The sequence below is a fragment of the Elephas maximus genome, chromosome 6, assembly GCF_024166365.1.
Source record: "Elephas maximus indicus isolate mEleMax1 chromosome 6, mEleMax1 primary haplotype, whole genome shotgun sequence".
Lineage (NCBI taxonomy): Eukaryota > Metazoa > Chordata > Mammalia > Proboscidea > Elephantidae > Elephas > Elephas maximus.
This window is the reverse complement of record NC_064824.1, coordinates 62,731,232-62,744,488: the sequence shown is the minus strand read 5'-3', so window position 1 is coordinate 62,744,488 and position 13,257 is coordinate 62,731,232. Positions and strand designations below refer to the sequence as shown.

The 13,257-nt window shown below is 38.1% G+C and overlaps 1 protein-coding gene across 7 annotated transcripts in view; it reads left to right on the top strand.

Moving 5' to 3' along the window:
* Positions 1–13,257, top strand: part of COBLL1 (cordon-bleu WH2 repeat protein like 1) — a 183,517-nt gene that overhangs the window by 101,194 nt on the left and 69,066 nt on the right. For 5 of the 7 annotated variants that reach the window (XM_049887328.1, XM_049887327.1, XM_049887326.1 and 2 more), the window contains exon 3: positions 12,566–12,754. In XM_049887328.1, the coding sequence (XP_049743285.1) occupies positions 12,566–12,754 (189 nt within the window). Of the gene's footprint in view, positions 1–4,809; positions 4,998–11,343; positions 11,912–12,565; positions 12,755–13,257 lie in introns of those variants that run through there. The other 2 variants (XM_049887330.1, XM_049887331.1) reach the window with 2 other exon arrangements.

Below are 13,257 nucleotides of genomic sequence, written 5' to 3'. Positions count from 1 at the left end.
ATTTTGAATGCCTTCCAACCTAAGGGGCTCATCTTTCAGCACTATATTAGACAATATTCTGTTGTGATCTATAGAATTTTCATTAGCCAGTTTTCAGAAGTAGATTGCCATAAGTAGATTGCCAGGGCCTTTCTTCCTAGTCTGTCTTGGCCTGGAAATTCTGCTGAAACCTGTCCCCCATGGGTGACATTGCTGGTATTTGAAATACAAGTGGCATGAAGTTTTCCAGCATCATAAGAAGACTCAAACCACCACAATATGACAAACTTACAGACAGGGGGTGGTAACGGTGCTTAACCTAAAAGACCTGTTGCCATTGAGTCGATTCTGACTCACAGCGACCCTATAGGACAGAGTAGAACTGCCCCACATGGTTTCCAAGGAGTGCCTGGTGGAATCGAACTGCTGACCTTCTGGTTAGCAGCCATAGCCCTTAACCATTACGCCACCAGGGTGGTGCTTAGCAGTAGAGAGATTCAATAACTGGGCATTTCTTTCTTCTCTGTTACTTGGTTTTTGTTCATTAGTTTTATTGTTGTTATGTATTTTGTATGAATATTTCAGCTCTCAAAGAATGATGTGGTGTAGTTGTTAAGAGTAGTCCTAGCTTTAGAATCAGACAGCTGGATATAATCTCAGCTTCAACACTTTCTAGCCAAGTGACTTTAGGCAAGTTCCTTAATCTCTTTGAACATGAGGTCCCTTATCTAGAACTTAAAAATGTTAGCACTTACCTCAAGTAAAAGTTGTGAAGATGTGAGTTAATACACATGAAGCACTTAGAACAATATCTACCACATAGTCAACATGCAAGTGTTCACTACTGTTGATGTTAGTGTTGGATAAAGACTTTTTTCATTTGTATCCTTATTGGTGCTTACTGTTGGGACACGAAGACACCAGCACTTAATAAGCTCTTACCTGATGTGAAAAACCCCGGTTGCCACTTCATTTTAGTGCATTATGCCAAATGTAATGAAAGATAAGTTCTGGTAATGAGAATGAAAAGGTCACATAGAATTAGGTTATTCTTTTCTGATATTAATCATGATCTTCAGTGGTTAAGGGATGCCGAAGCCATGGTGTAGCGGAAAGAGCAGTTTATCATGAGTCAGTTCCTCTGGGTTCTGACCCACAGACCTGTTACCTGCCCTCAGGCAAGTTACTGAACATCTGTGCAAAATGAGGGAGGTTTCTTTCCGCTCTAGAATTCAGTCAGTACCAATTTATTCCTGCCCCCCTTTTTTTCCCCCCAAAGAAGCAGAAGATTTAGAAACTTTCTGAGGATTGAGTACTTTTACCTGCATGGGTCTCTGTGGACCCTGACTGACTTCTTATACCTCTGGCTGTTTATAATTTGACTACAAAGTAGGTTGTGTTGTGGATGACTGAATTATGTCTCCTAAAAATATCCTAACCCCTATACCTGTGGTTATAATACCATTTGAGAATGAGTTTTCTTTGTTATATTCATGAGGTAGTATTAGTGTAGGGTGTGTCTTAAATCAATCTCTTTTGAGATGTAAAAGAGCAGATTTTAGGCAAGTACGCAAGCAGAGATGGGGGAAGATAGATGCCATGCCACATGAAGATCACCAAGGAGCCAAGGAACGGAAGCTGAAAAGAGCAAGGATCTTCCCTCAGAGCTGACAGTAGAGGGCCTTCCTTCTAGAGCTGGTGCCCTGAATTTGGACTTCTAGCCTCTTAAACTGTGAAAATGAACTTCTGTTTGTTAAAGCCACCCACTTGTGGTATTTCTGTTATAGCAGCAGTAGATAACTAAGTTTGATTCCCAGCAATCCCCACCAAGTTCTTCCTCTTCTGTGAACTCAGGAAGCTAATGTAAGCCAAACTCCCTCCCTCCCTCCCTCAATTAAATCAACAAACGCAGAGCACCCTATCTTGTGCCACTTAAATTCTAGGGTACCAGTGGAAGTATAGCTCATGTAACAATTTAAAGCTTTTTTTTTTTCTTTCAAAACCAGTAAGAGGTATTTGAGTAAAATTCTGTTGTTTTGTTGAGCTACTTTTTGTTCTCTTTTTCATCTATTGATGGCTGAGGTAATCGTTAACAATAGACACACGATTTTGAAGTGCTTTGTAAATCAAAAATGACACACAAAAGATCGATAGGTAATAAGAGCGGAATATCAAGTGAATTCTGTGTTCAAATTAGGTTTTGATATTTTCAAAATATATTACTGAATATGTGGAATTATACCTTAATCCTCAGTATGAAAGTTGATTGTAATATTTTTTCTTAAAAAGAGATCATATTACTGAAGCAATAATTTACTTAAGCAGTAAATTATGGTTGCTTGTTCTTGTTAAGGTTTGATTAATGAATTTTTGCTGTGACCTGGGGAAGTTTTCTGCCTCAAATGTCTTTGCAGCTTACCCTCCTCTCCATCTACCCTTTGTGGAATTTTCTGTTGTTTACTGTTGAGCGAATGGTGGCAGCCTCTAAGGAGTAGTCGCTGATAGTCAAACTAGGCCACTGGTGGCGAAAGAAGAGCTTATTAGAAAATCCCCTGGGTAGGAAAACTGGTTCAACATGCCTATGAAAAAGAGGGGTGTGTGTGTGTGTGATTTTAAAATATTAATGAAAACTAGTATTCTTAAGCAGTAAATTTTAGTTGTTACTGAATGTTGATGTGTTACTTAAAATAATTTTTGCTTGTATTACCCCAACCAAAAACCAAACCTGTTGCCGTCAGGTCAATTCTGACTCATAGCGACCCTATAGGACAGAGTAGAACTGCCGCATAGGGTTTCCACGGAGCAGCTGGTGGGTTTGAACTGCTGACCTTTTGGTTAGCAGCCGTAGCTCTTAACCACTACACCACCAGGGTTTCCATTTATATTACCAGAATTTTCTATATTTCGATTAGATTATAGTTTTTTATTATTTTCACTATACTTTTGGCTTTGGATAACATTTGATTTAATTTTGTTATTACTTCAAAGCACCGCAACTAAAAAATTAAGAACTTTAGAAGAAATGTATAAGTTTGGTCTTTTTATGTGAATTTGAGTTCTATTCTACATTTTTCTCCTGCTGTGTCCAGGATTTTCTGTTGTGTTCTCTGTCACGGTGGTCATTGGTAGTAGCCAGGCATCATCTAGTTCTTCTGGTCTCAGGTTTGTGGAGTCTCTGGTTCATTTGGTCCTTTAGTCCTTTGGGCTAGTATATTCCTTGTGTCTTTAGTTTTTTTCAATCTCCTTTGCTCCGAGTGGGATGGAACCAATTGATTTATCTTAGATGGCTGCTTGCAAGCTTTTAAGACCCCAGATGCCACTCACCAAAATGGGATGTAGAACATTTTCTTAATAAACTATGTTATGCCAACTGACCTAGATGTCTCCCAAAACTGTGGTCCCCAGGCCCCAGCTGTAGCTATTCTGTCCCTCAAAGTGTTTGAATGTGTCCAGGAAACTTCTTTGCTTTTGCTTTGGTCCAGTTCTGCTGACTTCCCCAGTATTGTGTGTTGTCCTTCCCTTTACCGAAGGTGATTCTTGTCTACTACCTAGGTAGTGATTTCTCCTCCCCTTCCCTCCCCACCCTCATAACCATCAAAGAATGCTTTTTTCTGTATTTTAACCTTTTCTTGAGTTCTTATAATAGTGGTCTCATACAATATTTGTCCTTTTGTGACTGACTTAATTCACTAAGCATAATGCTGTCCAGATTCATCCGTGTTGTGAGATATTTCACAGATTCATCGTTCTTTATCCTTGCCTAGTATTTCGTTGTGTGTATGTACCATAATTTGTTTATCTGCTCTTCTGTTGTTGAACATTTAGGTTGTTTCCACCTTTTTGCTATTGTGAATAGTGCTGCAATGGACATGGGTGTGCATATGTCTATTCGTGTGACAGCTCTTATTTCTTTCAGGTGTATTTCTAGGAGTGGGATTGATGGATTGTATGGTGTTCCTATTTCTAGCTTTTTAAGGAAGCACCATATCATTTTCCAAAATGGTTGTACCATTTTACATTCCCACTAGTAGTGCATAAGAGTTCTAATCTCTTCACAACCTCTATAACATTTATTATTTTGTGTTTTTTGGATTAGTGCCAGTCTAAAAGGCTTTAAATTTTTGCTGATGAATAAAAGATCAGATAAGTTAACAAAGTCTTAAAGTTACTTGTGACTCAAGTCAAACCCAGCCTTCTACATGGTATTCTTTTCACTGGACTGGACTATATTCTAAGCAAGCTTTAACTATATAAACACATTGCTAGTTTTAATGTGAATGGATCAAGATTGGGAACCAATGCGTAATTGATTCTACAGGCTCTGCCTATCTGAATTATATTTTTCTTTTAAGAACTGAATCACATTTCTCTCCTTTTCAAAGCATACCTCAATAACTGCTTCCCTACCCATACAAAGCGAGTTTACCCAAAGCACACCTGTTGCTGTCCAGTCAATTCCAACTCATAATGACCCTATAGGACAGAGTAGAACTGCCCCACAGGGTTTCCAAGGCTCTAAATCTTTACAGAAGCAGATGACCAACCACATCTTTCTCCCGCAGAGCAGCAGCTGGTGGGCTCAACTGCCAACCGCTGATCTTTTGGTTAGCAGCTGAGCACTTTAACCAGTGTGCCACCAGGGCTCCTTAAGATGTTGTTAGTAGAAGTTTTATATAAATAATATTTCAACTAGTGCTTTGTTCTGCTTACCTGTTTTTTCTCAGTAAGCTTATTTAATTAAGAGATGGGTGTTCACCACAAAGTATGATAGGGAATAACATGTTCATACACACATAAATCATTTAAAACTGTGAGAGGAATTCATTGCAGGTTGCAGTAGACAGAGAAGCCTTCACGAGGGGTTGAGACTCAATGTGGACCTTGAAGAACAGATACTATATATGAAGACAGGATGAGGAGGACATTTAAATGGAGATCAGTGACAGCAACACAGGAAGATGAGATGGTGCCTGACATGGTCAAAATGGGTGATGGAAAGATAACTCTGCTAGCACGAGGTAGCTATTATACCTTGCTTCACAACTGCTCTTCTTGAAAGCCAAGTCCACAGTGTATGTAATTGTTTCTACTGCTTTACCTTCCTGCCTGTGGCAGTTAGCTTCTCTTCTTGCTTCTCCAATGAAATGCTTGTTAAGCCCTCAGGTTGCCAGTGACCTCTTACTAATAAATATAATGTATATTTTCAATATGATCTTTTCAAAAATAAAACATAGGCAATTAAAGAAACAAACACAAATAATTTTGATAAAAAACATTTTCTTTGGCTGTAAGAACTTTTTTTCTTAATAATTACATAATTAGATGCTTCATCTTTGTGGTAAGTATTCATTGAATTCATTCATTCAAAACATCTGAGTGCCTACTATGTAGCAGGCAATGTTTCAGAGATTCCATGAATTTATAAATGAGTGTGAACATGGAAGTGAAGACAAGTTCTGATTCTCATGGAATTACATAATCACCCTTTAATGAAAGTTGACATGATTAACAGTATGTTTTTGTTGCTGATAAGCCCTAAGGTGAAAACTAAATCAGGAAAAGAAGAGGTGCTGTTTTAGGCTTAGGAGCAGACTTCATAGAGGGCCCTGAGTAAGGATAATTGTAGGAGTATTCAAGGAAAAGACAAGCATCATAGGACTGGAATGCAGTAAGCTTAGGAAGAAAGTGGTAGAGAGGAGATGAGAGAGGATGGAGGTAAGGGAGAACAGATTATAGGACTCTGGATCTTATTATGGGTGAGATGGGGAACGACTGGAGGGTATGAGAAGTGTGATGATCTGACTTTTTTTTTTTTTTGAAGAATTGCTCATTGCTACATTTAGGATAGATTGTAAATGACAAATGTGGGAGCGGGGAGACTGGTTAGCATCTTGAACAGAGGTATTTGATGATCAAAATTGTTGGATTCTGGGTCTATTTATAACATGGACCTGGCAGAATTTCATTTACTGAGATGGAGACAATTTGGAGAGGAAAAGATTTGATTCAGAGGAGCAGGGGAGAGGAACCAAGGAGTTAAATTAGGATTGAGATTCCAATTAGTCATCTGAGTGGAGATGTCACATAGATGTTGGCTTAGCGAACCTAGAGGTAAAGGGAGAGATCCAAGCTGAATATTCAGCACTTTAGATTTTTCTTCATATGGATTTTGCAAGTTTGTGATATTTATTGTTAAATAAAATGCATTTTGTTGCTATTATAAAAGGTGTCTTTTATCATGCTTTCTGTCTAGTTTTTTGTTTGTTTATGTAGGCTACTGACTTTAGCATATTAACTTTGTACCAAGCCACTTTACTAATTTCTCTTATTTATAAGTTTTTCAAATGATTCACTGATTTCTCATCTCCTTTGATTTGTTTTTGGAATTTTGCAAGCTGTTCAATCCTAAAATGCACTATTTGCTTTCATGCCTCTGTGCTTTCTTCTGCCTGAAATACCAATTTTTTCTTGTCTATTCCTCTAAGTTTCTATTAATTCCCCAAAACTCAGCTCATGTTTCCCATCTGTGAAATATTTCCAGATTCCTAAAAAGTTTGTTTCTCTTTTATGAGCTTCAGCAGTACCATCTGCATACCAGTGTTAGAGTAATTGTCAAACTTTATTGTAATTTTGTATGTCTGCTATTCCTTTCGAGCTATGAAAACTTTAGGGATAAGGACTGGGTCTTTTTCATCTTTGCAACCCTACTACTTAGTTGAATTTGCTACATAATTGTCTGTTATAGGATAAATGTCTGTTGAATTAAAAAAAAAAAACACTAAACCCAGTGCCATCGAGTCAATTCCGACTCACAGGGACCCTATAGGACAGAGTAGAACTGCCCCATAGAGTTTCCAAGGAGCACCTGGTGGATTTGAACTGCCAACCCTCTGATTAGCAGCCATAGCACTTAACCACTACGCCACCAGGGTTTCCGTCTGTTGAATAAGAGTGGTCAATTTCTACACATAAAAAACTAAAACTTGAAATTGGATAAAATTTTTCTTCATATTAGACCCAGTGCCGTCGAGTCAATATTAGATTTTACAAAACATTAAAAATTTTTATTTTTGTAGCTATTATAAATGAGGTCTGTTCTACAGTATAATACAATTCTTTTAATCAAGAACTTCTTATTTTAGTAAATTAACATACAGTGTGGAAACCTTGCTTCTTTCTTTTCATGATACTGAGTACACAAAGGTGCTTGGATTTGTGGGACCTTAAATTTTGAAAACACTGATTAGGGGACTGTTACCTATTTACTTACAAAGAAATCCTTTGTTTTGTTTGGATTTTATTTTTGCCTAGCAAATGGGGACGAGGAATTAAAATTTATAGATTTTTAGTGAAAAGCAGTAGTACTTGTTCTTCCAAAAACAATTAGGTAAAATTTTCCAAAGCTCTAATTTGCAGTGCTTTGGAGGAAACAAACAAACAAAAAACGAAACCATAAATATATAATTATGGTTAGTTGTTGTTAGGTGCGGTCAAGCCAGTTCTGACTCATAGGGACCCTATGCACAACAGAACAAAACACTGCCCAGTCCTGTGCCAGCCTCACAGTTGATGTTATATTTGAGCCCAATGTTGCAGCCACTGTGTCAGTCCTTCTTTCTGAGTCTTCGTCTTTTTCACTGACCTTCTACTTTACCAAGCATGATGCCCTTCTCCAGGGACTGATTCCTGCTGATAACATGTCCAAGGTATGAGACATAGTCTTGCCATCCTTGCTTCTAAGGAGCATTCTGGTTGCACTTCTTCCAGGAGAGATTTGTTTGTTCTTTTGGCAGTCCACAGTATAGTCAATATTCTTCGCCAACACCACAATTCAAAGGTGTCAGTTTTTCTTCAGTCTTCCTTATTCATTGTCCAGCTTTTGCATGCATATGAGGTGATTGAAAACACCAAGGCTTGGGTTAGGCTCACTTAGTCCTCTAGGTGACATCTTTGCTTTTCAACACTGTAAAGAGGTCTTTTGTAGCAGATTTGCTCAATGCAATGTGTCTTTTGATTTCTTGACTGCTGCTTCCATGGGTGTTGATTGTGGATCCAAGTAAACTGAAATCCTTGATGACCTTAATCTTTTCTTCATTTATCGTGGTGTTGCTTATTGGTCCAGTAGTGAGGATTTTTGTTTTCTTTATGTTGAAGCGTAATCCACACTGGAGGCTGTGGTCTTTGATATTCATCACTAAGTGCTTCAAGTTCTTTTCACTTTCAGCAAGGAAGGTTGTGTCATCTGTATGATGCGGTTGTTAATGAGTCTTCCTCCAATTCTGATGTACCGTTCTTCTTTATATAGTCCACGTTTTGGGATTATTTGCTCAGCATACAGATTGAATAGGTATGGTGAAAGGATACAACCCTGATGCACACCTTTCCTGACTTTAAACCAAGCAATATTCTGTTGTTCTGTTTGAATGACTGCCTCTTGATGCGCGTACAGATTCCTCATGAGCACAATTAAGTGTTCCAGAATTCCCATTCTCCGCAATGTTATCCATAATTTGTTATGGTCCACCACGCAGCCAAATGCCTCAGCATAGTCGATAAAACACAGGTAAACATCTTTCTGGTATTCTTTGATTTCAGCCAAAGTCCATCTGACATCAGCAATGATATCCTTTGTTCCATGTCCTCTTCTGAATCCGGCTTGAATTTCTGGCAGTTTCCTGTTGAGATATTGCTGCAGCTGCTTTTTGAACAATCTTCAGCAAAATTTTACTTGCATGTGAAATTATAATTATATATAATTTCCACATTCGGTTGGATCACCTGTCTTGGGAATTGGCATTAATATGGATCTCTTCCAGTTGATTGGCCAGATAGCTAGCTGTCTTCCAAATTTCTTGGCATAGACAAGTAAGCAGTTCCAGCACTGCATCTGTTTGTTGAAACATCTCAATTGGTATCCCATCAATTCCCAGAGCATTGTTTTTCACCAGTGCATTCAGTGCAGCTTGGTCTTCTTCCTTCAGTATCATTGGTTGCTGATCATATGTTACCTCCTGAAATGGTTGAATGTCAACCAATTGTTTTTGGTATAGTAACTCTGAGTATTCCTTCCATCTTCTTTGATGCTTCCTGCTTTGTTAAATATTTTCCCTATAGAATCCTTGAGTATTGCAACTCGAGACTTGAATTTTTTCTTCAGTTCTTTCAGCTTGATAAATTCTGAGCGTGTTCCTCCCTTTCGGTTTTCTATCTCTAGGTCTTTGCACATGTCATAGACTTGAATTTTTTCTTCAGTTCTTTCAGCTTGATAAATGCTGAGCATATTTTTCCCTTTTGGTTTTCTATCTCTAGGTCTTTGCACATGTCATCATAATACTTTGTCTTCTTGAGCTGACCTTTGAAATCTTCTGTTCAGCTCTTTTACTTCATCATTTTTTCGTTTTGCTTTAGCTACTGGACATTCAAGAGAAAGTTTCAGAGTCACTTTTGACATCCAATTAGGTCTTTTCTTTCTCTCTGTTTTTTTAATGGCCTCTTGCTTTCTTCATGTATGATGTCCTTGATGTCATTCCACAAGTCATCTGGTCTTTGGCCCTTAGTGTTCAACACGTTTAATCTATTCTCGAGGTGGTCTCTAAATTCAGGTGGGATATACTCAAGGTCATTCTTTGGCTCTTGTAGACTTGTTTTAATTTTCTTCAGTTTCAAGGCATATGAGTAATTGATGGTTTGAGCCACAGTCGGCCCCGGCCTTGTTCTGACTGATGATATTGAGCTTTTCCATCATCTCTTTCCACAGATGTAGTCAGAATGATTCCTGTGTATTCCATGTGGTGAGGTCCATGTGTATAATTGTTGTTCATGTTGGTGAAAAGAGGTATTTGCAATGAAGAAGTTGTTGGTCTTGCAAAATTCAATCATGCGATCTCCAACATTGTTTCTATCACCAAGACCATATTTTCCAACTACTGATCCTTCTCGTTTCCAACTTTAGCGTTCCAATCACCAATAATTATCAGTGCCTCCTGATTGCATGTTCAATCAATTTCAGACTGCAGAAGTTGGTAAAAATCTTCAGTTTCTCCATCTTTGGCCTTAGTGGTTGGTGTGTAAATTTGAATAATAGTTGGTCTTCCTTGTAGGCATATAGATACTATCCTGTCACTGACAGCATTGTACTTCAGGATAGATCTTGAAATGTTCTTTTTGACAGTGAATGCAACATCATTCCTCTTCAAGTCGTCATCCCTGGCATAGTAGACCATATGATTGTCTGATTCAAAATGGTCAATACCAGTCCGTTTAAGCATTCCATTTCATTTTTGACAGTGCATACTTGGTACATTCCAGGTTCTGATTATTAATGGGTGTTTGCAGCCATTTCTTCTCATTTTGAGTCATGCCACATCAGCAGATGAAGGTCCTGAAAGCTTGACTCCATCCATGTCATTAAGGTTAACTGTACTTTGAGGAGGCAGCTCTTCCCCAGTTGTCTCTTGAGTGCCTTCCAACCTGAGGGGCTCATCTTCTGGCACTATATCAGACAATGTTCCGCTGCTATTCATAAGGTTTTCACTGGCTAATTCTTTTCAGAAGTAGGCCGCCGGGTCCTTCTTCCTAGTTTGTTGTAGTCTAGAAGCTCAGCTGAAACCTGTCCACCCTCGGTGACCCTGGGCTGGTGTTTGAATACCAGTGGCATACTTTCTAGAATCACAGCAACATACAAGCCCCCACCGTATGACAAATTGACAGACACGTGGGGGATTATATATAGTTATATAACTATAATTACAGTTCTTTTGTACCTATTTTTACATTTCATTTTTTTCAATCCATCAAATCATTGAATTAGCTTGTGTGAATTTTTTCAAGGTGTCTATTTTTTTAATAAATCATCAATTAAGGGGCTTGTAAGTGACATTGAAAAATATTAGGATAATTATTTGTAACAGTTTTCATTGAAGCAGAAATATAACTTATGAATAACTATTCACAACTCACTGTTATGTGCAGTTAGAAATATAACCTTCTTCAGCATGCTGCTTTTCTGCAGGGAGTTATAAATATAGACGGAGAGATAAGACTGGTACCCAGAAAAAAATTAGAAAAAAAAAAGTTACTATATAGGATCAGTTGTATATGCTACATTAATTCAAAGTAAGGAAACACTACATGTTGGGGGATGGGTGAGGGTAAGATGGATTCAAGGACACTTTGAAGGTTGGGTAGTGTTTATCTGAATAGAGAGACAGAACATACTAGATTGGAAACAAATAGAATGAAAGGTACAAAGGTAGGGGCTATTATGAGGTATGGAAGTAAGATGCCCGTCTCCATCCTGAAACATTAGGATTTTTATAATTTATCTAATCAAAGAAAATAAATCATACCTTTGCTTTGCTAAAGGATCCCTGGTGGCACAGTGGTTAAGCACTCAACAGCTAACCAACACGTCAGCAGTGTGAACCCACCAGCCACTCTGCAGGAAGAAGATGTGGCGGTCTACTTCCATAAAGATTTACAGCCTTGGTGTCTGGGGTTTTAAAAGCTTGCGAGTAGCCATCTAAGATGCATCAGCTGGTCCCAACCCACCCGGAGCAAAGGAGAATGAAGAACACGAAAGACGCAAGGGGAGTGTTAGCCCGAGAGACAAAAAGGTGCACGTAAACCAGGAATTCCATCAGCCTGAGAACAGAAGAACTAGATGGTGCCCAGCTGCCACCAATGACCACCCTGACAGGGAAAACAACAGGGTCCCTGACAGAGCAGGAGGAAAGTATGGTACAGAACTCATATTCACATAAAAAGACCAGACTTAATGGTCTGATTGTGAATAGAGGAACCCCGGAAGACATGGCCCCTGAACTCTCTGTTAACCCAGAAGGAAAACCACTCCTGAAGCCAGCTCTTCAAAGATTAGACTGGACTATAAAATGTAAAACAATACTCGTGAAGAATGTGCGTCTTAGTTCAGGTAGATACATGAGACTAAATGGGCAGCTCCTGTCTGGAGGCGGGATGAGAAGCCAGAAAGGGATAGGCAGAGAGCTGGCTGAATGAACACGGGAGATGTGGGTTGAAAAGGGGGAGTGTGCTGTTACATTGTAGGAATTCCAACTAGGGTCACATAACATATGTGTATAAATTTTTGTATTAGAAATTAACATGAGCTGTAAACTTTTACCTAAAGCACAATTAAAAAAAAAAAAAAAAGATTTACAGCCTTGGAAACCCTATGGGGCAGTTCTTCTCTGTCCTACAGGGTTGATATGAGTAGGAATCGACTTGATGGCAACAGGTTTGGTTTTTGTTTTAGTTTTCCTTTGCTGTACTGAACACATACTATTGAAATTAATGGAGGCAAATATCAAATCTCATTATGTTATAATATTTCTTTCTAATTCTGGTTAATTTAAGGCATATTCTTGAAAATAAAAAGGCTGTTTGGAGAAAGGGGGAAAAAATTACCTTAATTCCACTATCCCTAGTAAACTGCCAGTTAACATTTTGGTGCATTCTTTCCAAGATGATGAAAAACATATTCATTTTTTGTTTTATAATATTAGATCATATTATAAGGTTACTTTGAAAAAATATATTTTATTTTTCTGTTTTGTTTTCATTTTAGGAGAAAACCAAAAGCCAAGGCACCACCTCCACCAGCTGAGACCAAAGCAGTTGATGTCTCTTCAGTTGATGACTCTGTAGAATCTTCGGCTTTCATCATGGAACAGAAAGAAAACATGATAGATAAAGACGTTGAACTCTCAGTGGTTCTACCTGGGGATATTATCAAATCTACTACTGTTCATGGCAGGTACGCTGGAGTGAATGAAATACCAGGAGCTCCCTTTCTTTTTCTGCCATTAAAAAACCTCTTGATTTTTCTTCTGTAACAAAATAGTTCGTTTGTCACTCAGTTTAGTTATCTATTTTTTTAAATGCTACAGATTTTTTCCCACCTATTTTTTAATATCCAGCTGATGACTTTCACTAATCCCAGTTAAGTGACTCTAGAAATTTAGAACTATTTCATATTTTTAAATTCATTTAGTAAGTTTTTTTTACAAAAACCTTTCCCAGAGGAACGGCCATCAGTCATATCGATTTTGTAAATCAAAGCAAGCCAGCAACCAGCAAGAAAACCCTTTCCATTCCTACCCAAAGTATTCTTTTCATTTCAAGCTGCTGCTTTGAATTTGATTTTGTAGAAATTACTAATTACTCTTAAAATGTAATAACCTTTTGTGTCAAAGAAGCTAAATCTGTCTGTAAAAGAAGCGGGTTTTTTTGTTGGTTTTACTTCCTTGAATGATTTCA